Raw genomic sequence first — 26591 nt, forward strand, 5'->3', positions numbered from 1 at the left:
CGTGTTCAGTACTAAATGCATGTCCAAAAGTCATACAAAATCAGTTTTGTATAGTGGCAATCACAAGTTTCTCTCTTCATAACTTGCATTCTGGTTTATAAATTTAAAAAAGTACACGGACCGGGACCAGACCAGTGTGCAGATATATCCCAGTGGCAATCTATATCCCAATTATAGTGATTTTTTAAATCTAACTGGCGTACTCGGTGCCGTTGAGTGAGTTCTTAAAATGCTGGACCACGTAATCGTGATAATAGGCCATTATACACAGAGGTTGACCGAGAATAATGGATGCCCAGACGATTATGTTGCCCATTCGGGGACCCAGCCGCTTCTCGATGTATTTTGAGATCGCCGAAAGGGGAATCTGACCCATCATGCCCATAAAGGCCCAGATCTTGTAGGTTTGCAGTGGAACAGAGACCTGAAATTAGATTATATTAGCAAGTAATTCACACTTAAATATATATTAAGTTCCCACCAAATATTCGTGGAAAAAGGCACTGAAGAGGAACACTATGGTCGAGGCTTGGCGCGAGGAGTAACCCATCTGGACGACGGGGATGTAGAGATGACGCACGCACCACCTATGCACCGGCATGTTCCAGGTCCTCCAAAAGGTGTCAATATTATTGGCGTTCCACCAATCGCAGTAAAAGTTGCGATCGGCAAAGTTTAAAAGTTCGCCCACCGCATTCAGGAAGGAGTGGAACATCAAGTAGAAAAAGCACAGCCAAACCAGGTGATTGGGGAGCTAAGAAGGAGCATATTACAGTCGGTTGAAGGAGGTAACGCTCATTTACTAACCGCCAGCTTGAGAAGTCGCTCAGTCGCCAGTGCCACATCCATGTTGGAGAACGGAATCAGGGAGTTGCGCACCGAGGGTATGATCCATTGCTGGAACAAGGCCATCACCACATTAACACCAATCACCACCTCCAGCAAACGTTTGAGCAGAAAACGTTTGCGCACGCGCGAAGTGCGCGGGAAATTCAGCTCGTAGCACAGAGTTGGAGCACAGAGGAAGTACAACAGATCGCTGTATTTCAGATTATCAGGATACTGAACCAACTTGGAAATGGCCTCATCTTCCTCCCCATCATCCAAGGCTCCGTTTTCTATTAAGAGAATTTTCACGTTATTTATTATTTGATTTAAAGTGATCTGAACTCACTCAATTCCGCTAAAGTAATGCTTGGACGGCGCTCCCGGGGATTTTTCTGGTAGTACGTTTGACGACACCACATGTTTGTTTGCACGTAGCTCCAGAGCTTCAGGAAAAGCACCGAGTAAAAAAAGCAAACGGTTGAGGCGCCCACTGAAATGAATATATTTAATAAATTGCTTTACAAGAAACATTTTTTAACTTACTCAAGCTGAAGGCGTGTCCCTTGAGGTGGATTGTAACCACGGGCAGACAAACGAGCACCACAATGTTAACTATCTGGATGAAGAGACCCAGGCCTTCCGCAATTATTTCCTAGAAATTAATTTATAAACAATAATTTAATAAATAATTAATTAATAAATAATTAAATATTGACATATTTCAATTTCTAAATAAAAATAATTATTTTTTAATAATAATTAATTAATTAAATAAGTTAATTGTTTTAATGTTAAATATTTTAAAATATTTATATCGAAGTTTCAAACCTCTAGCCATACGAATAGTTCGATATATTTCAAGGCGCCGCGGTATTTTTCTGCACATATATTACGGTCACACCAAGTGTGCAAAAAGTGATTGAGGATTTCATTACAGTTTGAAAGAATAAAGAATTAAGAAAACGACCAGACCAGTGATATTATTAAAGTTAGAACGACTGCACGCAACAAAGCAAAGACAAAATGGAAGTAACTGACGCAAATCTGCAGCTGCTGGCCGGTTATTTGCAGCAGACGCTGAGTGCCGATCCAAATGTCCGCCGGCCGGGTAAGTGTGTGGGGGAATGTGTGTGCACGCACACAAATGCACATGCGTGCAGTCGCTCCGGTGTGTGCGTGCGCGGGAAATGATTTTGGGACGCCTCAGAGGGAAACTGGTGTTTTTGAAATGGTTTTGAAGGTTATTATTACAGTTTTAGAGGGGATTTGCTAAGTTTATATCATCCTAATCACTGTGTTGTCCCAAGATTTGATTAGACATGAAAGAACCGCTATATATTTGGCTGAATATAACGCGTCCTAGAGGTTATGCCAAGTTTTATTGAAATCTGATAAGCTAATGGTTATAATGTACGCATTCAATCGTTCTAATGATCAATATTTTCCTATTCACCATATTCGACAGCCGAAAAACTCCTAGAGTCCACGGAACTGCAGCAGAACTACCCGGTGCTGCTGCTCAACTTGATCGACAAAGCCCAAATGGACATGACCACGCGGGTGGCCGGAGCCATTGCCTTTAAGAACTATGTGAAGCGGAATTGGGCGGCCCACGAGGACAGCGACGGACCGGATCGCATCCACGAAAGTGACCGGAATACAATCAAGACGCTTATCGTAACGCTGATGCTTCATTCGCCGGTGGCCCTGCAAAAACAACTCAGCGACGCCGTCAGCATCATTGGCAAGCATGATTTTCCGAAAAAATGGCCGCAGCTCATCGACGAGATGGTGGAGAGATTCGCTTCCGGCGATTTCAATGTGATCAACGGGGTGTTGCAAACGGCACACTCGCTGTTTAAGCGCTATCGCTACGAGTTTAAGTCCCAGTCCCTGTGGGAGGAGATCAAATTTGTACTGGACCGTATGGCTAAGCCACTGACGGATCTGCTTCAAGCCACCATGCAGCTGACGAAGGTGCACGAGAACAATCCAGAGGCATTGAAAGTCATCTACGGCTCCTTGGTGCTGGTGAACAAGGTCTTTTATTCCCTAAACTCGCAGGATTTGCCCGAGTTCTTTGAGGATAACATGAACACTTGGATGGGCGCGTTTATCCAGCAGCTGGCTGCCGATGTGCCATCACTGCGCACGGCCGACGACGAGGATGCCGGTGTTCTGGAGCACCTACGCACTCAGGTCTGCGAGAACATTTGTCTCTATGCCAAGAAATACGACGAGGAATTCAAGCCCTTCATGGAGCAATTCGTGACTGCAGTCTGGGAGTTGCTGGTCAAGACCAGTCTGCAAACCAAATACGATGCGGTGAGTTTGTTGAATTGAATATTAAATATCGCAACTAATTCCCAAAATCCGTTCATAGTTGGTGTCCCATTCCCTGCAATTCCTCTCTGTGGTGGCTGAGCGGAAACATTATCAGAGCATTTTCGAGAACCCGGAGATTCTGGCGCGGATTTGCGATAAAGTGGTCATTCCCAACCTGGATATACGGCCCTCAGATGAGGAAATATTCGAAGACAGTCCGGAGGAGTATATTCGCCGAGATATCGAAGGCTCTGACATCGACACACGACGTCGGGCTGCCTGTGATCTGGTCAAGACCCTGTCCATTAACTTTGAGCAGAAGATATTTGGCATCTTTGGGCAATACCTGGAGATATTGCTGACCAAGTACAAGGAGAATCCAGCTGCCAATTGGAGGTCGAAGGATACGGCTATTTATCTGGTCACCTCGTGGGCATCACGAGGCGGAACCCAGAAACATGGCATTACCCAGACCTCAGAGTTGGTACCACTGCCGGAGTTCTGTGCCCAGCAGATTGTTCCAGAGTTGCAGAGACCCAACAGTACGTAAAAACATTTAACTCTTTAGACTCACAAATGTAATCCCTGTTTTTTTTTTTTGCAGTCAATGAAATCCCAGTTCTAAAGGCTGCTGCCATCAAGTATGTAATGGTGTTCCGCAGCATTTTGGGCCCGCAAATCCTAGCCAGCTGCCTGCCACAGCTCATCCGGCATTTGCCCGCTGAAAGCATTGTGGTTCATAGCTACGCCGCCTGCTCCGTGGAGAAGATCCTGACCATGCGCGATGCCAACAAAGCAATCGTTTTTGGCCCTCAGGTGCTGGGACCACATTCAAATGAGCTTATCAACGGACTATTCGCCACTCTTTCTCTGCCAGGATCTGCAGAGAATGAGTATGTGATGAAGGGTGAGTTTTACACAACGATTTGCGAATTTACTTTATAAAAAGAAACTTATTTTATTGTTTTTAGCCATCATGCGTAGCTTTTCTGTTTTGCAATCGGCTTCTATGCCTTTTATGGGCGTGGCGCTCCCACGGCTCACTGAGATCCTCACCCAGGTGGCCAAGAATCCATCGCGCCCACATTTCAATCACTATCTATTCGAAACGCTGGCTGTGTCCATTAAGTAAGTAATACAATTGTTGGATTATGGAGCTGTTATTAATTGGTTTTTCCTACAGAATTGTTTGCCAGGCTGAAGCCTCGGCTGTAAGCTCCTTTGAGGAGGCTTTGTTCCCTGTTTTCCAGGGCATCCTGCAGCAGGATATTGTCGAATTTATGCCCTACGTCTTTCAAATGCTTTCGGTACTGCTGGAAGTACGTGAGGGCACTGGCTCCATACCAGAGCCCTATTGGGCCCTGTTTCCATGCCTGTTGGCCCCAGCTTTGTGGGATCGCACTGGCAATGTCACGCCCTTGATTCGCCTTATCTCCGCTTTCATTAAGCAGGGTTCAGCGCAAATTCAAGCTTCGGGAAAATTGGTAAGTACACTAAGGCTAGTTTTCACAGAAATATCAATTTAATCTCGACTTTTACAGAACGGAATTTTGGGCATTTTCCAAAAGATGATTGCCTCAAAGGCCAACGACCACGAAGGTTTCTACCTGCTGCAGAATCTCCTTTCCTACTATCCAGCAGCGGAAATCGAAGCTAGCATGCGCCAGATCTTTGCCCTGCTCTTCCAGCGCTTGTCGCTTTCGAAGACGCCCAAGTATTTATCTGGGATCATCGTCTTCTTCTGCTTCTATGTGATCAAATACAGTGGCGGACAGCTGGCACAGCTAATCGACGAGATCCAGCCCGGCATGTTTGGCATGCTGCTGGAGCGAGTGTTTATTACCGATATGGGCAAGGTTCTCAAGGACCTGGATCGGAAAATGGTGGCCGTTGGTGTAACGAAGCTCCTCACCGAAACTCCGGAAATGTTCCAGCCGCAGTATGCCGGTTTCTGGCCGCGATTGCTTCATTCACTCATCGATCTCTTCGAGCGCTCGCCAGATCAATTGCCCGCCTTCGATGGAGGAGAGGCTGCTGCAGGGCCTGACGACGCCGATGGCGGCTATCAAGTCGCTTTTGCCCAACTCTCCAATGCTCAGCCCAAGCAGCATGATCACCTTGCCGACATTACCGATGCCCGACAGTTTCTGGCCACCTCGCTCTCCAAGTTCTCACAGACGCGTGTCGGTGAGTTGCCCAACTTGCTGACCCCCCTGGAGCCAGAGTATAAGCAAGTTCTGCAAAAATATTGCGATCAGGCTGGCGTACGCATCGCATAAAGAAGACCTTAAGAACACCTCGCCATACATTCGCAACTCTGTAATACACCCATCCTGTATCACTAACTTCATGTTTCGTTTTTTATTGTCATAAAACATTTGTTTCATATGTTAGTGTATTATTCGTAACAATAAATAGTTATATTTGTCAATTCACTAAGGTTCTGATTATAGTTCTCTTTAATTATTCAGTTTGATGAGGATGCAAACTGAATGAGCTTGACTTTTGAAATGTAAGACTGTCAGTTATAATTCAAACTCAAATAATCAATGAATATTATGTCAAAGTCGCCTACAATTTCCCTCGGTTTTTCCAAATTGTATTTATTTAAGTAAAAATTCAGAATATTATTGCACTTTACTTTCGAGTAGCATCCTTACCACCATCAACAACTCTACACAACCATTATGCTCAAGATACTTTCGTGGATTAAGACGCGATCGAATAAGTCTGCAGTAAGATGCTATCAAAGTGAGTACTCACCATGGCAAGACCTTTCTCCACCGCCAGGCACAGGGAAATGTGAACCAGAGAGTCTGAAAAGGCAGTAGATATACATATGTCCCTATATGTAAGGTAGATTCTTTTGTTTTTTTGCTACTTACAAATGCTTAGGATTAGGGCATTATGACCCTCGCCCTCATTGTGACCACTAATGAAAAAGAACCAGTCCAGTGGATTTATGCGAATGCCATACCTGGGGATTGGAAAATGAGTTTTTAAATTCGGCCTTCGGTCGAGATATGTATATTGTTTGACATTACTTGAGCAAATTCTCCAGACCCAGACGCAGTCCACCAATGCAAAGTAGCAGGAAGCCCCAGTTCACCAGACCTGTAAAATTGGTGAAACCAGAGCTCCAGGAAAAGAGCGAGTCTCGCGGCCGATGGATCCTTAAAGAGACATAAAGTTTAATTCGTTTTAAATGTGATTTCTAGGTTGTCTCCTTACGGTCTGCCAGGTTGCGCCCTTCGTTGTTTCTCCTCCTTGTTGGATATTTCCTCTGCCCGGGTCACGCTCTGGGTTCTTCTATACCGCAGCTTCTTTTCTGATCCGTTCATTCCATTGCCATTCTCATCTTTATCCAAAACCTTACGATACTGCCGCAGATCAATGGGATTGCCGTGTTGATCAAAAAGATTCTGAGTGGATTTTCGGTTCCTTAGATTGCTTAGGTTGTGTTCTGTGGCCGATGCCGATCTTCTCAGGCGCTTCATGATTCCCACACCGCCGGATGTGCCATTTTTCGCCTGCTCCGTTGTTGCGGAGCCCTTATCTTGGGGATCCTTATTTGTTGTCATAATATTCTAGGAGCTCTAGGTCTGCACTACGAAAGAATTTATATTAAGAATAATTAGTCTTTGGTTATGGCCCAATCTTATCCGACCCTATTTTTTGCCATTGAATATGCATGTGGACGATAAGATAAGAGTTGAAGTACCTTTAATTGACCCAGAAATAACTCAGATTGCAATTAAGGTGGGAATAATCGGTCAAAGCTCTACGGGAGCTTCTTAATCCGTTGAAAAATATACAGCTCCGATAAAAAGGAGATCTAAGAGAAATAATGTCATGCCTTGAATAAATATTTCTGCCCAAATTATTCAGTTGGTCTTTTTAAAAATAAATATAACGTATAAATTATGTTGAGCTCCACTGTACTTGAGCAATAATTGGTACAGCAGCACGCAGCTTCCGCGGTTTTTGTGGTCAAAGTTCATCGGGCAATGCGATTACTGATTAGGTAATCAGATACCGATTTACACAGCCATTCAAAACTTAGGTAATGATAATGTGGTTAAGTCGAGTAGTCTGGCCCTTAAGCCAACAACTTCTCACCTGGATCATGTAAAACTAGTTGCCAAGTTGCTATGATCGTACTTGGCATTAGCCACCCGAGTCCGAGTCAAGATCGCATGTCAACAAAACGATCAAGCAATTGAAGGGCATCGCATTAGCATTGTCTTGATTTTATTCCGGATTTCATTCCGTGCCGTTCATTTGACCCATTTCATTCAAGACCTAATATTTTCCAACACCTGGAGAGTCTATTTTTGAGCTCAATACTTGTGGGTTGTTTATGTCAAATGATTAGGAAATTGCTGTTTTAGCAGTTATTAGAAATAAAATTTGTATGACGAAATCTGTGGGTTATTTGTGTGAATATGTATATTCTTGAGTTGCTACATATATCTACGTCACATAAAGAAACCAATTTGATTCGTATTTTATTTCATAATAGTTTTATACGAGTAGTTTGTTGATAACTTGTTTATTTGACATCAAAGTTCGATTACTATCGCCGCTTATCGCATGCATATGAACAAATATGCAAAGTAAGGTTAAAGTGCGTTTTTAAAGCTACTTGGCAGGGATCTGTTTAAGAATTAGCATTCTTTCCATATAATTGTTTATTTTCCCCATGACAGATTTTCTGTAATCTCAATATTTTGTGGAATATTTTCACGCATTGTGTACTTAGTATTCCATTGATGACAACTAACGTTTACACAATCTTGCAGTACATTGAACTGATACCAGTGCAAGAACGAATTGTACTCCGATCTTGCATACATATATGGAAGTACATATAATGCAGAATGATTTTAGTCGAGTCACCGTGACGCAACGCCATCAAGAACTCGAAGTCGAGCCTCGTCACGGCTCATCACCGGAATGATGAGTAATTACAAGGCTTGAGGGAGAAAGAGCCTCCAGTTCGAGAAGTAAATGCAGGCACTCTGAGAGATACAGTAAAACATGCATATAGAAATACTATATAACACATATTCTTGGAAATAAAAATAATGGAGGTCAATAAGATAGAATTCAATCATTTTTTTGACGTGATTATTATAGACGTTACATTTCCAAAATCGGAAAGTTTTCTTGTTTATATCAGAATAAATTTTTGAAATATCTTTTGTTTTTCATTTGATAAACCTTTTCGAACCTATTATTTTGATCGTGGCTGTTTTTATGGGTATGTGCACACGCACATGTAACCCGCATGTGGTAAAGCAACCCGAACCTGAATTGAATTGCCGCTGCGGTTTGACGATTAGTTTGTTGAACTTTCGGTTTATATTTAAACCGTTTGCAGTGGGGGTGGGACGCTCCACTTATCTTTTTTTTTATTACTTTTCATTTTCTTTAGGTCTACTAGGCATCTTAAGTTCATTTGCTCAGAGCTCACTGTTGATTTATATTTAATGCACTGCCAGCATATAATTTAAAAGCCTAGGCGACCTTAACATTTTGCAAATATTCCAGACACTTCAGTGGGGAGCATTTTAACTCGATCGGTTCGAGTAATTAGTGCTGTAACCGGTTGCCGCCGTAAATGGATGGAAGAACTCTCCGTAGCAGCGATAAAAGTAGGTCAGTAACTCAGCTCAGAGCTTGAACAGGCTGGCTTCTGCCGATTGATAAAGGTTATCTATGGGATTGCATAAGCCGCCTCGCCTCTTATCACATTGCCGGCAGACATGTCTGGCGGGGCTGGCCATTCCTAATCATAATTCCCTTGCCCCCTTACAATGTAATCCGGGTGCAGACAATACAATACGGTCCAAACTCTAAAGGTCGAAAATTTATATGTACAATGTATGCTGATTTATTTATGGGTAATTCAAGAATATATTTTCCTCAAAAATATCGAAACACTTTCAAAAGTTTTTTAAGTTAATTGGCACGACCCTGAATATATACATACAAAAATATTTCCGAATTTGTTCCCAAAAAATCTTTAATATATTTTTGTATGTTTTTATATGCAAAAATTTTAAATAATTCCTAATTTTAAATTTTACTTTAAACTTTCACCACTGCACCTTTTTTTATTTATAATTTATTATTTTTTTTAATATTTATTATAATTAAAATGTACCGAATACATTCCGGCAAAACAAAAATATCGAGAGAAAAATAAACTAAATTTGCCGGGTCTATTCTCCCAATCAGACGAAAAAGCAATGCCGTTATCAGCCGGAGTCTGACATTTGCCGGGCGACGCATCGGACTGATAAAACGGCAGAACAAATCGCTCAGCTGGCGTTTTCTAATTGGAATGCTATTCGTTTTTCCAACCAGTTCAGTTTTTTTCCTCTCCCGAGATCTCTCTCTCCCACTCTCTTTTGGTCGTTTTATCTCTGATCAGAGGGGGAGACATTCTCTGTTTGGATTTTAGCATGAACCGGTTTATTGGCATAGAAGTTTGTTTGGTTTTTATTTTAGTTTTTTTACTGTTTGACGGCGCGGCGACGCCACATTTCGGAAATGTTTCTGATTTCCTCAGGCCGCGACGCAATGCCCGGATCAAGGTTATTATATAGTCACTGGGCAAATATATGCACAGACATTTAGCTATATGTAGACATTATCATCAAGCCGAAGCGCACAAGAGAGGAGATAGTTTCACTAATTTATGAATACACTCCCCTCCATCGCGTTATATACGATTTGTTGTTCTTTTTGTTTATCAACTCAGCTGCTTCTTATCGGACAAATTGAGTCACTTAAATTGGACGCTAACCGCACGTGCTTCTTGATACACTTGTTGTTTTTGTTTCTCTTTTCTGGTAAACACATTTCCGTTTTGTCCAACTGCATTTTCTGCTCTTCCTCTTCGTCCGCTCAAGTTCATTACTCCAAACAAAAGCGAAAGTGGAAGAAGGAGGGAGGGAGACAGAACGAGAATCTCTCGAGATCGTAAACAATAAAAAACACCCAAAAAGCTTGTTCATTATTCGCACCTGAGCTGTGTGAACTTGAGGCGTCCGCCGTTGCTTTCGGTTAATAACACACTACTCTGTGCTTTTTGCACACACAATTTAATTCAATTTGCGAATTGGCACGGTTCGTCCAACTAGAATGGCTTCGTTGTCACCTGTCGCGCACTGAGAACCGATGGCTAGTTTTGAAATAGCGCTTTGAAAACACTAGAGGTGGATTAGATTCGATGCCAACATCGATATCATCGATGTTTTCGAAAAATCGCTGATCGATCTTTTCGAAATATCGCTAATCGATATTTTCCAGGGCATCATCAATGTTTTTCCATCTCTAAAACCAAGTATAAAGCTTATTGAGCGGGTTATTTAATCGGAATACGGGTTTATATAAATTTAATTTAAGATCAATAATTGGGTTTTTTTCTATACATTTAAATATGGCTTATAATATAATTTTTTTTAATAAACATTTTTTGGACAAGCCAAAGTTTACTAAACCATAATTAACATATACTTTAATTTTAAATTATTTTCTGTTAGTTTTTATTTTTGTTTATTTAAAATTTGTCTAATTATTGATTTAGCGATGTGAACCCTTTTTAAAATGTTAAAAAATTGGATGCAATTTGTAAAAAAGGATTTCTTTATATTGTATTATTTTATAATTTATTAATTAACTGAATTTAAAATTAATAAAAATTTAAATGTTTTATTGGGCAATTTTAATGATCGACCTTAAAGCTTTTCATCAAGCTTCTCCTCCTAACCGACAGATGGCATCCAGTTACTAAGCTTACCTTTACAGATAGCGTTCAAAGAGGCTCCCTTTAAATTTTCGCATTTATTTTTCAATTCTTACAGACTTAAAAACTAATCAAAACATTCGAAAATTTTTCATAATTTAAGGCTTAATTACACAACGAAAACTCTTTGCTCGAATTGCATGGGTTTTGGGGTGGAACGCGGTCACATTGTGACGCCAGCAGGGCCTCTAAGAACTAACAACGAATAAATACAGATTCAATTAAAGCTGACTTATGTACAAGAACGTATGTATTAGGCGTGAGAAAGACTTTCTGATGATAGATTTGGTATAGAGCGCAGTTTAAGAAAAAGGCTTAGCTCGGGCTAATGCTGCTGTCGCCGCTCCTCGATCCCCTCGCTGTCGTCCAGGCCCTCCATAAGATCCTCCAGATCATCATCGCCGTCGTCCACATCGTCCACAAACTGATCGATACGTTTGAGTAAATTGTGTTCGGGGTCCCCCTCTTCTTCTACCCCTTCCTCGTCTTCCAAGTGACCATCGGTGGCTGATTCATCATCCATCCCACCCAGCTCCTCTTCGTAGCCCAGCTCCTCGTCATCATTGTACTCCATAACATCGCTGGCGGTGACCCCGTCTTTGATCCGTGACTCTGGTAATTGATCATAGTCAAAGACCTGACGCGTTGCTCGAGGCGGTGTCTCAGTGGAAATCTGCGACCCTAGATCTTTGCCAGCTCCATCATCCTCTGGGGCGTCTTCGAGTATACTCTCGATGCTTCCCGCCTTGCTGCCAATCCTCGGTTCCGGTTGCTGGGGCAACAACTTGGTACTAACTGGCTTGAGGACGGTGCTCGTTGTGGGATTCACTTGAACAGATGAGCTGGTGGAAGAAGCGATTTCGTGGGCATCGGCAAACATATTGTCCAGTAAGCTCAACAGATCACTGACTTCACTAGCGGGTTCCGGCTTAGCTTCTGGTTTAACCAAGGGAGCGGCGCTGCTGACAAGGGGTGTAATCGGAGCTCTTGGGGTTGATGTTGCAGTGGGTTTTGAAGTGGTACTGCTAACAGGAGCTCTAGTAGATGTTGCTGCAGGAGCCTTAGTAGATTCTGGAGCAGGTGCCTTGGTAGGGGTAAAAACAGGAGCTCTAACTAAAGGACCTTCCGTTGGCAAAGGTTTTTTGGTTGTCGGTTTCCGTGTGGTTGTAGTCGTCGTCATGGGCGTGGTTTTTGTGTGCAAGTGCTTGACCTGATAGGACTCAACCGTTCCCCTCTTCTCGTTGGGATCAGCTATCCTGACCACAGGCTCCCGCTTGGAGATAACCGGCACTATCTTTGGACTATGTGGATCCAATTCGTTTTGGCCATAGGTCTTCACCTTGGAGTGACCCTCAATGATGAGGTACATGGGCCCCAATAGGGGCTTTGGTGGCTGCTTATAATGGGAGAAAAGCGAATCGGTGGTGGGTTCACTTGGCGCTGGAGCCACTGTGGGTCGCTGGGCCAGATTACTCGTCTGGGGGATCAGCAATCGGTTGCTTGTTGTGCTGGGGCTAGTGCTGGTTCGCTGATATATGGGCAAAGGAGTCGATGTAGTGGACGTAGTAGTCGAACTGGTCACCAGCATGGGTCTGAAGCCAGAGCTACTTGTCTGCGGCGTGGGTGTGATGTAGATCTCCTGCTGTGCCTCCTGTCTGGTGGCCACCGTGGGCACTGCTATGGTGGGCGGTCCAGGCACAAAAGTAACGGGAGCATAGGTAAAGGGAGGCCGGGTGGAGCTGATTCCAAAACCAGCTGGTGGCAGTGGATGATGTGGCTTACTTGTGCCCATCAGGTACTTGGTAGCGGGCATCGTGGGCTTAACCTTCGCCTTATTCATTACCACCTCCTTTTGGAGCAGTTCATGCAGCCACGGCTTCCGCAGACCCGCCTTTGATCCGCCCTGATGTCCTGGCAGCGAGTTGGGGGAGTAGGCAACCGATTGCGCGGGATTGGGCCTCGAGAAGCTGTAGGCGTGCATGGATTCCTGGAGATGTGGGTCCGTGTAGCTGAACCTATGTGGTGGCATGCTGGACATGCTGCTTAGCCAGGGCGTTGACGATGATGCGGAGGAGGAAGAGGGAGTGTAGTGACCCATCGCGGGTTGGTGATAAATCACAGAGGAGGTCATGGCCGGCTTAGGTGCTGGCGAGCTCATCGTGTAACTGAGGCTCATGTAAGATGTGGGTGCTCCTGTGGCCATTATACTGTGTCTGTACTCCAGATGCGGCACGGAGGGGCCGCCCGATTTCACCATCATCATGGGCGGTGGCATCAAGTGGGTGTGGGGCATGTGCTGTGTCTGCTGTGGAATTGGGGAATGGTGCTGAATATGCTGAGCCTGATGCAACATTTGTGGACTATGTTGCTGTTGCGTTGGCGCATAGTAGCTCCTCCTGATGGCCGCATATTTAGCTTGCTGCTGCTCCTGATGTTGGTGCTGGTACTGGTGCTTGTATTGCTGGTGGTGACTCTGGCCCAGTCCAACCGGCGGATAGGAATGTGAGTGAGGCACCCTCACCCGTTCGCTGGCCACACCCAGCAGCAGCACCTCGCTCTTGGTCTTGTTGCGAAGCACCTCCGGCGGCAGCTCTTTCTTCCTGGCCTCCGGATTACTCTGGCCCGTGCTGTTGTTTTCCGCCCAGTAGCGCACTCGATCCAGGGCCGGAGGGCTATAGTCGTAGGTTGGGTCCTTTTGCAGGGGATCCCCGTGGCCAAGGGGACGCCATTCGTTGTTGTTGTTAGGATCTAGACGCGGGGCTGTGGAAGAGAGAGAGAGAGAGAATGCGGAGGCAAATGATTGAGTACCGTATCAATTTACTTTTACAAGTGCAACTTTAATTGCCCCCCAAATGGCCGCCAGGCATTTGAGCTGTGGCTGGGGAAGCGGCTAGGAGTAAGGAGTTGGCAGCTGGGAGCTTGGAGCTACGGCTGGGGTCTGGCCAAATCATAACTCGTTAAAGTGTTAACAAATGTTTTTGTCCCGTCACTTGGTCCGTCTGGCATCCTGGTTGATCAAGGCAAGAGAGAGAGAGGAGCTCAAAGAGTTTTAAGTAAACAAAAGCTTTGAATGTCCACATATATAGATTTAGAGACTTTAAAAAGCCAGACTTGTAATGGCGCTAATCTATAATTAGGAAAGGCTTTTGCTTTGCCAATAAATATAAATAATAATAAGTATTGCTTGGCAAAACTCATAAAACTCCCCTATTTGTGGCTAGCTAGCTGTCTTCAATCGATTTCGAATACATTTTTGCATAAATTGATTTTAATGCCCGCAGACAGTGTGCAAGATTGCACGCTGCACTCCATTGAACCTGTAGCCTGTATGTCTCCGACTGGGATTCGATGAGCCGCTTAGCTCCTCGCCATGTGGCTTCGCTGCTAATTAAGCCGGTGTCAGAGGCCAAGCCGCCAAAAAGAGCCCCATGGACGTGAACCCAACGCCCACCTGGCAGCAGTCGACACTTTCGGGCTCCTCCGTCGTGTCGGCAGGCGTTGATCTGTGGGGGCCACGACCACAGCAATCAGCACAGCAAACAGACAGACACCCAGACACAAAGCTAGATCCACTTGGGCTTTGACTTGGACTCCACTCCGCTTGATTGACTGATCAACGAACTGGGCAAAATAAGTGGCAGAGGCGGCGAAGGCGACGACTGTGAATGCGGAGGCCTGATAAATTATTAGCTAAAACCAGACAAATCGCTTTCCATTTGAGCGTTCGCAAAAACACGCGGAGCTATGAGCTCCCAGCTCTCAGTCTTTATACCTCCTCGACGTGAGGACATGCACTTGGCCTAAGCGGAAATGGCTACTCATGCATCTCGAGCTCATTCTGGAAATTGGTTTCCAATTCCCTCAACGAAACTGTTTAAACTCTATGAAAACTGTATGAACTAAGTGCAAGGTATTATTATTATAACTTTATTCATAAAAGATTGATATAAGAAACCCTTTAATACGTTAAGAAGCTATTATTGCCGAAAAATCATTTATAAATAGTTCTTTAAGCTCATAAATCTTTTAATAATTCAACATATAAAACATTTCTATAATAAACTATATTATGATCTTATTTACAATAAATGAAAATGTATTATGAAATATTTTATAAGAAACTTTGCACTTAGTTTTATTATATAGAGCATTCAGCTATTCGGTTACTTTTAATTTCATGATGGGTGGGCGCCCTGCCTACACCGGAGGGGTTTGAGCCCACTCCACGCCACTCGACTCCAATCCCATCCCAGGCAATCGAGTACATGCATCTGGATCCCATTTATCCTTGCATAATTGCCTGCGACCACGAAACAATGTTGCCAGACGATTTTCACTTTCATTCACATTAAAATGCCTCGCATGATTGCGTTCAAAATTGTTTGATCTCCTAATGCTGGCCATTAAAATAGTGCCCACTCCCAGTCCCCACTCTCCACTCCCCACTTCCAACTCCCCAGCGCCCAGCTCATCCGCAGACTCCACTCGTCCCGCTGGCCAAGCACCCAATTATGTTGGCGAAACAAAATCAAAGTGCAAATCTTTCATATTTTTCATTTCGCTGCGGTTGTTGTTCGCTCACCTGTTGTCGCACCGGGCGTCGGAGCAACCTCATCCTGACTGGCATTTGTCTTCGTCTCAGTCACCGTATTGGTCGCCGGCACCGTATCCGTCTGAGCCGCTGCCGTCGACGTCGCCGATGCGGTTGTTGATTGAGCCAAGACCTCGATCACATGGCCAGAGGCGACACCGTGGCGCAGGAGGAGGCAGAGCAGACCAAGTATCGTAACCAAATCGCGGCTCTTGTGGCGTTCACTAATCATCGTGGCTCGGTTCGTTGATCGGTCGGTCTGGTCGGGTTTTCTCGTCTTATCTGGAATTTTGTTAAATTGTTGAGTTTCGGTTATGACTCGCTGATGATTTAATATGCACATCGATATCGATTGTGTCCGCCGAACTTGATCTCGGCAATTTCAGCAATTTCCACCGCAATCGATTCTTAACTATTGGATAACGTCCGGCAATGAGGAAGTTTGTTACACACTGGAGTCACTTAACAGGTTGTTATCCAGATTGCTGGGAACTTAATTTGCAGCTGCCATGCCTGCATTTTTCAATTCAGGTAGCATTTTGGCTGTGATCATAAAATGGAATGTCTGATTAATATTAACTAAAGAGCAAAGAAAATTAACCTTTCACTTGGCTTGTTAATGGAAAAATGTATTAAATAGCGAATTGAATTGGCAAGGAGCGAAAATTGATAGCTATGGTAAATGAAATGAAATGAAAATTAGAGATATGAGATCGTTTTCTTAAACAGTTCAGTATGTTAGATTTTGGAAAAAGGGCTTGCCTAGTGTGAAATCAATACATTTCTGATTTTAATATAAATAAAATAAAATTATATTTAAAATATACCTATACTAATATACATTTATTGTGCATAATTGTCAATAAAGGAATTTACTTTATAAAATTAAATGCGTAAAAATTGGTCTTGTATTGTATTTTCATTATTTTTGTAATTGTTCCTTTTTTAAATATCATATTTTCATTGTACGAATCTTACAATTTCGATATTTGGTTTTGAAAAACAAAAGAGTTAAAAACAAACTCGGACAAATTTCATTATTTATAAAAAAACGTTTTAAAAACGAAAGACTTAAGAAACGAACTTAAACTTATTGCAATTCTTATAATTATAAGTGTAACTGCATTTTATTTGGTATTATTTAAGGGACTTCAGCTAAGTCTCTCACAATTATTCACAACCCCAACCATACTTTAGTCCCCATATTATTTTAAAACGTCAGTTTAAGGCTCTTCATCCTTAGCCCTTTCAGCGACAACCGCTCGGATCGAAGAGATTGATACGATTAATTCATAATTTATGGCATTACGCGGCAGAGGGCAGACGCAGAGCGTGACTGGACAGAAGACTCCCCGGACACACCGACAAAGAGTGATCAGGAGACTCGCACGACCTGGGTGGGCGGCGGTCTTTCTTTTGGCTTTCTTCGCGTAGCAGTTCCCTTTGCCTTCCTTTGACCTGAGGGCTTCTTATCATCATCTTCCTGCCTGCATGTCATCTTTGTCTCTGTTTTTATTTTTTTGTTTTTGTTTATGGAATATATTTTTCGGTCTGAGCTTGAGTTGCGGGTTCCGTTCCCATCGAAAGTGAAACTTGTGCTTTTTGAACATAAAAGAAAATTTGCATTTATTTTGCGGCAGCTCGGCGATCTGGTTGTTGTTGCCGGCGTGCTGCCACGCTTTTTACTGTTGTTGCTGCTGCTGCGACTCGGTCGGCGGCAATCGTAAAAATTAACTTGATTACTACACGCATAAATAAAGCCATTAAATGGCAAACATCTTGCTATGGCGGCAATTAAAATCAAATAAAATTCGCCGACGGCCAAGAAAAATGGGGCGGAGTGATGGCCTTGCAATTGAATACACTCCAAACAAACAGATTTTCCCTGCATTTTCCCACTTATGATTTCCCCCGAAAATTTTCAGTGGTCACCAGAAACTGTCACTATTTTACGCGGTAGGCCTAACTCGTTTTCACGCTCTCGATCTCGTTTCGCATGAGTTATTTAATTGTTTTTATTGTGTTACACCGCACATTTGCATAAGCCAATCCGTGTCACTTTGTAATGCGTTTAATTACGCATAATTTCATAGTTGTTTAAGTTTATTGTGTTTACATGACAAGAGAAATGTGTGTGTTGGCCGCTAAGTGAGTGTTGTCGCCAAGTATTATGCGATTATCAGATATGCTAATAATATGCAATTTATGCAATCATCGGAATTTGTTTTCTCAGCTGCTTATTTAATTATAGAGCAGAGATTTACGGATATAGTATTTAAAGATACATTTTTTGGGGAGGGTTTGATTTCTTTTTGGGTGCTTCCTACATACGCTATTATATATTTATAAAAATTAAACAAGGTCTTTGCTGTCTATCAATTGTCTGAGTTGAATTTAAAACTTTTTACTATTGCTTCTTGAATAAAAATCAAACCCACAAAAACTATCTTAGAAGCAAAGTGTTTATTCCCACTTGACTATAATAAATATACTTTAAATAATTGACAAACTTTCAGTCCATGGAAAGATCTTTAACCTCGATTGATGCAGTTGATGGAACAACCCACACAATGTCAAAACATTGATGTAAACACATCAACTTGATGCCCCGTATCATAAATGCATTCCCGGCACTTTCGATCGGCGTCTCTTAAAAGCCGGCGATCAGTCACTTATAGTAAACCCAAAAGGCTCCACTGGAGATCTGAGCCATTGAGATTCGGAGGAGAGATGGGAATGGAGATGGAGTGAGAGATGCACTCGATGCGACAGCTGTTAAGTGGACGGCTAAGCCAATGAGTGTAAAAAAGGCAGTCACAAAAAGCCGATGAGCAAGCAAACAGACCAATAAATAGACAAACAACCGAAGCAGAGACCAAATAGCCATTCAAGTGCGCGACACTTTTTATGCGTTAAGTAAAAGATAGCAACGGCAGGCAGCGACATAAACCAGCAACCTGCAGCAGCACAGAGGCAACACGGGCAACATGAAACTGGCGCACAGAGATGCATACCAACATGGCAGCGTATTAGCCAAAGACAAATACTAATTGCAGCCAAAGCAGCTGCCACTGAAGCAGCATCTGCAGCAGCAACATCACCATCAACATTGGCGGCAGCAACATTAGCTGCAACCTCAGCAACATCAACATCGTCGGATGCATCAGCACAACAGCGGCAGTGGCAAGAGCGCCAGCTTTTTGTTGCCGGCAGTTAATTTCATTTAAAGAATGTCATCTTCACTTTAAGTGAAAGATAAATGCGCAGAGTGGCCCCGGGAGTGCCGGGAAAATCAACTGTCTGCCCTTTCTCCCCTCATTCTGTTCACGCGGCGTATGAGTGATGCCCGTTTGTTTGTCTGCTTTTCCACCGAATAAGCGTCGCCGCGTCTTAATTCTTTTCGCAAAGTAAGCAGGATCGTAAAAGAGGCAAAACATTCGATTTCGGTCGGCGAAGAAAGGTGGAATTTATGAGCAACATCCGCACTCGTGTATTATACCATTGAAAACCGAGAGTTGATTGATGGTAAATGCGTCTAAGTAGCCATCAAGTGATGCTTACTGTTGCACCTTGCTAGCGAAATGTAACTAATAGCTTCTCTTTTAAAGTTTAGTTATAATAAATTGTATTATTTCAGCAACATCTTATTAGATACACAGATATATTTTACAAATATCTATAGTTTAAAAGTAATTTAATTTTCTGCCTTTTATAGGATCTATAAATCCAATACTTATTTTTCTTTGAATGCTTTCTGCTATTTGTCAACTGAATATACTATGTAAATGATATGTATAAATCCCGCTATTCACACTCATTGATTTGTAAATGCTAAACTGCATTTATGGGCATCGTACACGATCTTCGCTGATCATACACGATGTCAGCGATCAACTTTAACAGAAATAAACACAAATCGTTGTGAATAATCAGACATGATTTCTACTGATCACACGTAGGCTTACAAGTGTTTAACTTATTCAAACATACGATCATGTTTCCCGCCTGGTGGTCTAACGTAGCTATCTTATGTGACTTGATGATTTTACGATCCTTAAATGATTTTTATAATAGAGGAACAGCATGCTATAGCTGATATAAGGTAATAACATCTAAGATAATTATAGAAAGCCTCATGTTATGAATATTTATTTTAAAAAAATAATCTCAGCATTAATAAAATGTCCTGTGACTCCTTAAAAATTTTTAATTCAATTATGAAAGCATCGGATTTGGTTCTTTCGCTTTCACTAGTAAATATGCATTGTAAACTATAGTTTCATCTACTTTTAAGAGTGAAAAGCTTTCTGTACTTTTCCAAAAAATATATATTCCTTTCATTTTCATCTGCTCTCAACCGATTTATTCTAGCACTTTCACAGGCTTGCACCATGCAGGCAGGATCTTACATCACCTCAGTTTCCGGCCTGTTGGCTTACCATTCAATGACACTCGCACAGGAAGAGAGATATTTCCACGAATTGGCAAATAATTTGCGTTAATAATTTGTAGGCGTTTTCAATCCGGATTTTTCCAGGCGGCGAATGTTTGCCAACTAATTTGCAGTCATTTCCTTGCCGACAATTGTCACAAATCAATAATCAAACACAAAGCCAAAGGCAACACAGTGCACACAGTCGGCCAGACAGCGAGTCCGTGGCTGGCCAGAAGACATTTCATTTCATTCAGTAAATTTCACTTTTAAACGACCAACGCGACCGATGAAGATAGCAGCTCTGCGAGCCTCTTCTTCTTCAGGCCGACAGACATTCGCACGGCTTCGGCTTCGGGTTTGGTTTTTGGTTTCGGATTCGACTTGGCCCGGGATCTTGGGATCTTTCGATTTTTATGGAGGAGCCAGGCCAGGAATAACGACGACAGAGGCTTCAAGTTTCTCGCTCGCAGTGCCAGTGCATCCGTTTCAAAACGCGTCCGTTTGTTAACTGATTTCGCGTGGTCTTGGCCAAAACTCAAATTCGAAACTGTTAAAAGCGGCCGAGGCAGTGGCAGTGGCAGAGGCAGCGACTGTGGCAGCGGCAGCAACGTCGGCGGAGATTGCAGGTACAACGAACCAGGCCTGCACTTGTCTCGGCCGCTGCCGTCGCTTTTGGCCAAAGCCAAAGCCAAAGCGAATCAATAAACACATGCGTCGCAGTCAAAGCTGGCGTCGCCGTCGGCAGCATCGTCACCAATGTTGTCGTCTTTTCGCTTTTTGTTGCTCCTGGTTGTAGTTGCTGCTGCTGCTGCCGCTTCTGCTCCTGCTGGCACTGGTGTTGCAGCTCTTGCCCAGAGACAGACTCACTTTTCACCGCCTGCAACATGTTGCTGCTGCAGCGGCTGGCCAAGAATATTAGTCTCTCTTAAGACTGATTACGAAAATAAAGTTTGCCATTACAGCCAAGTATCGAAAAATTATTTAAGTTTATTTAGCTAACATTAAACATTTATTTTTTTAGACAAGTTTTTGTTTAACTTAATGGTTTTATAGTTCTTCTTTTTAAATCTTTTTTATATTGAGCTCTTTAATAAATAAAATAATTTGTTATTTTTATTATACACATTAAGATGGATTAATTTACCAACTTAACATCTTTCGGATTATCATTTTTATTATATACTTAACATTTTAAAAGGTTTTCATATTTATTCGTATCTTGTTTATTAACTAGAACTTCAGCTCCAATTATGATTGTTTACCTTGGTGTTATAAAGTATTATTTTATACTTATAACTAAATAATTAAACCTTAACCTTATAAGCTTAATTCACTAAACTCTCACTACCCCCAACATACTTTGTTCTACTCTGCGATTATAGCTTTCTTGGGCTTTCGCTTTTCGCCATCACCTGTCCGGTTGCATAAAAACCGAAAATCTTTTGGCAAAATAAATTTCTACTGGCGGTCAACAAATCGTAAAATATGTTAAAAGCCTTGGGCACAGCAAAAAACAATTGGCAATAGTCATGACATGACTGGCTGTCAATTGGCGATGCTGTGGCTATTGCTGCTGGGCGTGTGCGTATAGAGTAGTTGAGGAGAAGATGAGGCGAGATGAGAGAGTGAGCCGACGGAGATGTGCATTCGAAACTTGTCAGGTGGCCAACAAAAAGTACCTCAAAAGCAGTGGCAACAAAAGGAAATAAAAAACACGAAAAATTATGCTGATGTCTGGTTGTTGTTGTTAGGCCACAGAGCCTCCCTTTGTGTCCCCTTTCTCTCAAAACGTTGAAGGTGTCAATTAAGGCGCAATGCTGCTAAAGTTTCGAGCCTCCAATGGAAAAACGTAAGGCAAATCAAAAGACTTTGGCAACGAACTTGACACATGACTTTCTCAACCTAGAATAGGAGAACATGCAAATATCCATGTGACACTTAAATATATATGCTTACAGAATGTCAAACGATTAACAATTACTCTACTTTCTATTTGTTTGTAAATTTTGAAGGTTTTTTATTTAGATCCAAAAGACAGTCTATTCAGTTGAATAAAGCTTAAAATTTTCGAAATCATCTTAATTTTAAACTAATCTTTTGGCTAATTATTTGGTAATCACGTTTTTAGTTTTGGTTACTATACCGATGCCATTAATAAATCAATATCTACATCAACGAAATTAGTTTGTAAATCATCATGAAAAGCATTTCGTACATTTTGATCTGTTTTATGGGATGCAATCAAGTCAGAGCGGGGACCAAATCATCGCAAATCACATCGCCGTCCCTCATGAAAGCCCCCCAACAATAATTTGTTGCCGCGAAAATCATCGAGTGAGTTTCCTCAGTCAGTTGGTCACTTGGCCAGGCTCGTTAACTTGTTTCTGCTGCCACTTTGCCAGTTGCAAGGCCATCGCCGAATAGCGAGTGCCGCGTTTTCCGAGCACACCCCCGCCGGCGAACTCGAACCCCCCTTAATTAGCGCATGTGTTGCATGTGGCCGTGTTGCATGTTGCATGCTGCCAGCAATATCGCCGATGCAGTTGCCGCTGCCGCTGAAGCCTTTATGGTTGTAGTTGTGCCTGTGCTCCACTCGGCCGTGTAAATTGTATCAATAAATTTATTGATTTCAACTGTTGCTGCTGACTTGTTTAATATTTTGCGACGATTTATGTTGCAGGCATGCAAATTTTAGTATTTATTTGCTTTGTCGGTGCGCCAGAGGAGCCGGCGGATGGGGCTTGTGGCTGGGGTATGATGATGCCGCTCCGGCTTTAATGAACATGTCGTCTCCGGCGTGTCGTCGCTCTCTGGAAAGAGTCATCAAGAGGCACACGCATGGCAAATTTGTGTGCTCCGGCTGTCAGCTCTTGTCGCGCTCCTCCTGCCCCGGCATCTTCACCATCATCTCGTATCTAATCTAGCTCTAGTTGGCATCACACTAAAAACAATATCATTACATATTTTATGGTAAAAAATGTTCTATAACCTGTTAAGCTTTATAATGAAATATTAATTTTAGATCTATGATTATTAAATGTTTAAGATATCGCAGGACTTCATAGATATAATGACAATATTCGTTGTTATATAGTCTACAGTTACCAAGAAACTACAAATTGACACGCAACAAAAAAAAAAAAGAAAAAATTAGTTTGTTTAGTTAAAAATTTGCACTAATTTGTACAAGTGCAAACGTGGCTCCTGCTCGTGCCCCTGTAGTTTAATGACAGAAATTAGGCAACCTTTCACTTGCACATAATTTCACCCACACACACACTTCCGGCACTGGGCGAGAGTTGGTTAAATTTCCCAATTTCGGTTTTTGGTTTTCTGTTTCTTTTCCTTTTTTTTATTTTTGGCCCGTCTGCACGCCCATAGAACACTTTCGTTCATTGGCCAACCCATTAAGGCGCCTCGCACATATTTTTATTGTTTTGCATTTGGGGTTAGGGCAATTTCTACGGCCATCGACTTGGCAGTTCCCATTAGCCAGTTGCCAGTTGCCACCTGAAAGCACCTGCCGTGCATGCCAAATCAGGTGAAAAGCACTGCCGCTGCCCGTAAAGACGTCGCCCGGTGCATTGCTAATTAGATAAACAAATTTTTCAATTTGTGTTTTTTTTTTTGTTTTGTGTTTTCTGTTTTTTGTTGGGACGCACTGCACACAGAGCAACTCACACACTCGCTCGCACGCCGCCGGACATTGTTGCACGCACTCGAATTATTGAAAAGTGAAATAAGCTGCGAAAGGTGGCACCTCTCGAGTGGAAAGTGGGTATATCGAATGCTCTGTAACTTTAACTATTTCTAGAAATATATCAATTAAGCTGTCATATCATCTTGGTAGAGAGTTTAGAAACAATAACTGAAGTTATGATAGATAATAAAACACATTTTTAATATTTATCAAACGAATATATAAAACAATATGTATTAGAAGTCAAAGTTATACGATTTATCCTCTTAAATGTTGGACTCATATTCCTTTTAAATGAATGTTTTCTTCTTGAAAATCAAAATTTAAATTCAATTCCCTTGGCAGCTCTTCAAAGTGTAGCTACCCTTTCATTAAGTGTTACGGTGATAAATACACAAACAGTCAGTTGCTTAGTTTCTAAAAAAGAAAGTGAAATTCGAATGCGGACAGAACGAAGCGCAAAGTGCGCGGCCCAGGCAGTTCCCAACTTGGCCAACTTGGCCAGGACCAGGCCATCACCAGCTCACTAACAACAAACTCAGCTACAATCGCGGCAAAAAGAGCGGCCAAAACAGCGGCTAAAACCTGACTGAGCCCCGCCGAACGGCAGCGAGTCATTCACAAGTTGTGATGCTAAACAAATATGACTAATTATGGAGGAACTGACGCACTAAACAGCGCCACATAATGCGCCCGCCGTCTCGGTTTCGACGTAGATGGTCCACGGATGGACCGTAGCCTGGAGGCCGGACCGGTTTTCTGGCCACCGGGCTGTCCCGGGCTGCCGGGGCAGCCCAAACCAAAACCAACACCCGCAATTTCGCCAGTTCGTGGAAAACCGATCGATTGTATGAATGAAATGCGTTTTACGCGACAAAGTTGCCACCGATCTCTGCTGGCGATTGTACACTTGGAAAAACGTTTCTATCAAAGAAGTGTTAATCCTTCAATAGCTTAATTAAAAATAAAGTGAAATACTATATATATTTTCAACTGCATTAATCCTCCTGCTCTTCCCCTAAGATCAACTGCCAACCGGACGTGCCACACGCTCATCATGTAGACCGGATGACAGTCGGAGTAGTGTGGTAGGCAGTCACAGCATGTGGCGACCCCGCCTCCGAGAGCTGCACGTCAATCGCTTTAGTGAGCAGTCTCCAGGAGACTTGGCAGACAATGGTTATGATTCAAATGCGGGAAGCGATGACCAATGGTCGGGTATCAATGGGCCAACGCTGCGCTGGGGAATTGCACCCATTAGCCTGATGGCGGACGACTTTGCTGCAGCCCTGAGTGTCCTGCCGGCTCAACACCACCGCATCGTGTCCTGTGTGGCCGCTTACCAGTCGCACGCCCTCGCCTTCGCCGATCGCCACAAAGTAAAGAATGTGTACACCAGCTTCGAAGATTTGGCCAGATGCCCGGATGTTGGTGAGTCGTCGGGAAATAAGCTTAATTTTGTTTGGCATTTGCTTTGGACATAGATATATTTCTGTTTGGGCTCACATGGCGGATGCGTAATTTTTTCATTATTTAAATTATTTTCAATTTTGTAATTTCGGTTTTAAGAAAATGCCAAAACAAATCGTTCGTTTTATCACCACTTCCTAATCCAATTGTTGAAGATCAGACGTTGTGTACATCTCACCGCTGAACCCTCAGCACTCGGAGCTGTGCCACCTGATGCTTAACCACGACAAACACGTGCTGTGCGAGAAGCCGCTCTGCATGACGGAGGAGCAGGTGCTCAAGCTGCTGGACAAGGCGAATGCCCGAGGCCTCTTTCTCATGGAGGGAATGTGGCCGAGATGCGTGCCCGCTTACCGTTACCTGCGGCACCAGATCCTGCGTAACCGCCTTGGCGAGCTTCAGCACATCCACTGTACTCTGGGGCTGCCAGTTTCCAACAGGTGAGCATGACTTTAGGGCTTCTCCTAATCGGGCGGAGTTCTATCTACTAGTTTTATTCCTCCAGTCGACTTGCTCTGTATGGTGGAGTTACCAGCGACTTTGGCGTCTACGGAATGCAATTGGCCCTCTGGGTATTCCGCGAGGTGCCACGCTGCCTTAAGGTTAGCGGCAAGGTCAACTCGGAGAATGTGGATGTGGCTGCCAATATCGAAATGTGCTTTAGTCACGGCAAGCAGGCTTTCATCGAAGTCAGCTCGGAGAAGAGGCTGGACAACATGGCCATCATTCAGGGCAAGGAGGGAAGCATCAAGGTGAGTCCACAAGTTAAAGTTTGTTAAGGGAATTTCTCTAATTTTCCCAATTTAGATGGGCAACTACTGGTGTCCCACGCGCCTGATCACCGACCAGGTGGGCTATGAGTTCCCACTGCCGGGGGGCGAGGAGGTGCCCGCTACCCATTACCACAATCGGGTGGGCATGTGCTACGAGGCCGAGGAGGTGCGGAACTGCATCCTGAAGGGAAACAACGAGAGCAACGTCTTCAGCCACAGCGAGAGCCTGCTTTTGGCAAATCTAATGGACACCATCCATGCTGAACTGGGGGTGGGCGAGTTTGCGCCGGCAGTGAAGTCTCCTAACTTTCAAGAGGAGGTCTTCAGTGTCCGGGACGTTGTGCAGGATCCCGAGGAGCTGGACAGCGAGACCTGTCGCGTGGTGCAAGATGTCAACACTGGTGAGACCCTTCCATGCAACAGGACAGAGGAGGAGGTGGAAGAGAAACAAAACATACCAAAGGCCCTTGATGCTCCCTAGAAAAGGGAGAATGGGGATAAGAGTGGAGTATTTAGTCGTGTCCTGTAAAATAAGCAGTTATGTATCTAAATAAAATGTGAAATAATTATATCAAAATGCGTATTAATTATACCGAAGCGAGGTTTATTTTTTATTAATAATATTTAGGTTCAAGATTAAATTTTCTATTAAT

At 43.1% G+C, this 26591-nt stretch overlaps 4 protein-coding genes across 6 annotated transcripts; 2 read left to right on the forward strand and 2 right to left on the reverse strand.

Moving 5' to 3' along the window:
* Nucleotides 1-190: 190 nt before the first annotated feature.
* On the reverse strand, nucleotides 191-10356 carry mdy (diacylglycerol O-acyltransferase). 2 transcript variants are annotated; one of them, XM_017170309.3, is made up of 10 exons: nucleotides 10188-10356; nucleotides 6385-6755; nucleotides 6198-6326; nucleotides 6039-6130; nucleotides 5917-5969; nucleotides 1372-1480; nucleotides 1175-1318; nucleotides 808-1118; nucleotides 482-754; nucleotides 191-424 (listed from the first exon to the last, which is right to left on the reverse strand). In XM_017170309.3, exons 2-10 carry the CDS (start codon nucleotides 6732-6734, stop codon nucleotides 191-193), a joined length of 1695 nt encoding a protein of 564 aa, XP_017025798.1. In that variant the 5' UTR covers nucleotides 6735-6755; nucleotides 10188-10356. The 2 variants fall into 2 exon arrangements, with proteins under 2 accessions (XP_017025798.1, XP_017025797.1); XM_017170308.3 differs by having other exon boundaries at nucleotides 6385-6760.
* Nucleotides 1728-5588, forward strand: Cse1 (chromosome segregation 1). Its single transcript, XM_017170306.3, has 7 exons — nucleotides 1728-1936; nucleotides 2294-3153; nucleotides 3212-3695; nucleotides 3758-4060; nucleotides 4125-4281; nucleotides 4337-4637; nucleotides 4695-5588. The coding sequence occupies exons 1-7, from the start codon at nucleotides 1852-1854 to the stop codon at nucleotides 5430-5432; spliced, it is 2928 nt and encodes a 975-aa protein (XP_017025795.1). The 5' UTR covers nucleotides 1728-1851; the 3' UTR covers nucleotides 5433-5588.
* On the forward strand, nucleotides 5693-26425 carry LOC108077116 (trans-1,2-dihydrobenzene-1,2-diol dehydrogenase). Of its 2 annotated transcripts, XM_017170310.3 has the most exons (5): nucleotides 5693-5904; nucleotides 24719-25126; nucleotides 25326-25605; nucleotides 25671-25917; nucleotides 25973-26425. In XM_017170310.3, the coding sequence occupies exons 1-5, from the start codon at nucleotides 5841-5843 to the stop codon at nucleotides 26417-26419; spliced, it is 1446 nt and encodes a 481-aa protein (XP_017025799.1). In that variant the 5' UTR covers nucleotides 5693-5840; the 3' UTR covers nucleotides 26420-26425. The 2 variants fall into 2 exon arrangements, with proteins under 2 accessions (XP_017025799.1, XP_017025800.1); XM_017170311.3 differs by lacking the exon at nucleotides 5693-5904 and having other exon boundaries at nucleotides 24990-25126; nucleotides 25321-25605.
* LOC108077114 (proteoglycan 4) lies at nucleotides 11103-20483 on the reverse strand. Its single transcript, XM_017170307.2, has 3 exons — nucleotides 20000-20483; nucleotides 15552-15842; nucleotides 11103-13729 (listed from the first exon to the last, which is right to left on the reverse strand). Exons 2-3 carry the CDS (start codon nucleotides 15790-15792, stop codon nucleotides 11295-11297), a joined length of 2676 nt encoding a protein of 891 aa, XP_017025796.1. The 5' UTR covers nucleotides 15793-15842; nucleotides 20000-20483; the 3' UTR covers nucleotides 11103-11294.
* Nucleotides 26426-26591: the final 166 nt, after the last annotated feature.

Source organism: Drosophila kikkawai, chromosome 2L, assembly GCF_030179895.1.
Source record: "Drosophila kikkawai strain 14028-0561.14 chromosome 2L, DkikHiC1v2, whole genome shotgun sequence".
Taxonomy (NCBI): Eukaryota; Metazoa; Arthropoda; class Insecta; order Diptera; family Drosophilidae; genus Drosophila; species Drosophila kikkawai.

Bases quoted from the DNA above. Each gene is read 5' to 3' on its own strand.
- Cse1 (XM_017170306.3), top strand. From the start codon at position 1,852: ATGGAAGTAACTGACGCAAATCTGCAGCTGCTGGCCGGTTATTTGCAG. The intron at 3,154-3,211 runs GTGAGTTTGTTG...ATCCGTTCATAG, and splicing joins TGCAAACCAAATACGATGCG to TTGGTGTCCCATTCCCTGCA. The intron at 4,282-4,336 runs GTAAGTAATACA...TTTTTCCTACAG, and splicing joins ACGCTGGCTGTGTCCATTAA to AATTGTTTGCCAGGCTGAAG.
- LOC108077114 (XM_017170307.2), bottom strand. From the start codon at position 15,792: ATGATTAGTGAACGCCACAAGAGCCGCGATTTGGTTACGATACTTGGT. The intron at 13,730-15,551 runs GTGAGCGAACAA...TCTCTTCCACAG, and splicing joins GACGCCCGGTGCGACAACAG to CCCCGCGTCTAGATCCTAAC.
- LOC108077116 (XM_017170310.3), top strand. From the start codon at position 5,841: ATGCTCAAGATACTTTCGTGGATTAAGACGCGATCGAATAAGTCTGCA. The intron at 25,127-25,325 runs GTGAGTCGTCGG...GTTGAAGATCAG, and splicing joins GGCCAGATGCCCGGATGTTG to ACGTTGTGTACATCTCACCG. The intron at 25,918-25,972 runs GTGAGTCCACAA...TTCCCAATTTAG, and splicing joins GCAAGGAGGGAAGCATCAAG to ATGGGCAACTACTGGTGTCC.
- mdy (XM_017170309.3), bottom strand. From the start codon at position 6,734: ATGACAACAAATAAGGATCCCCAAGATAAGGGCTCCGCAACAACGGAG. The intron at 1,319-1,371 runs GTAAGTTAAAAA...TATTCATTTCAG, and splicing joins GGGACACGCCTTCAGCTTGA to TGGGCGCCTCAACCGTTTGC. The intron at 1,119-1,174 runs GTGAGTTCAGAT...TTCTCTTAATAG, and splicing joins CATTACTTTAGCGGAATTGA to AAAACGGAGCCTTGGATGAT.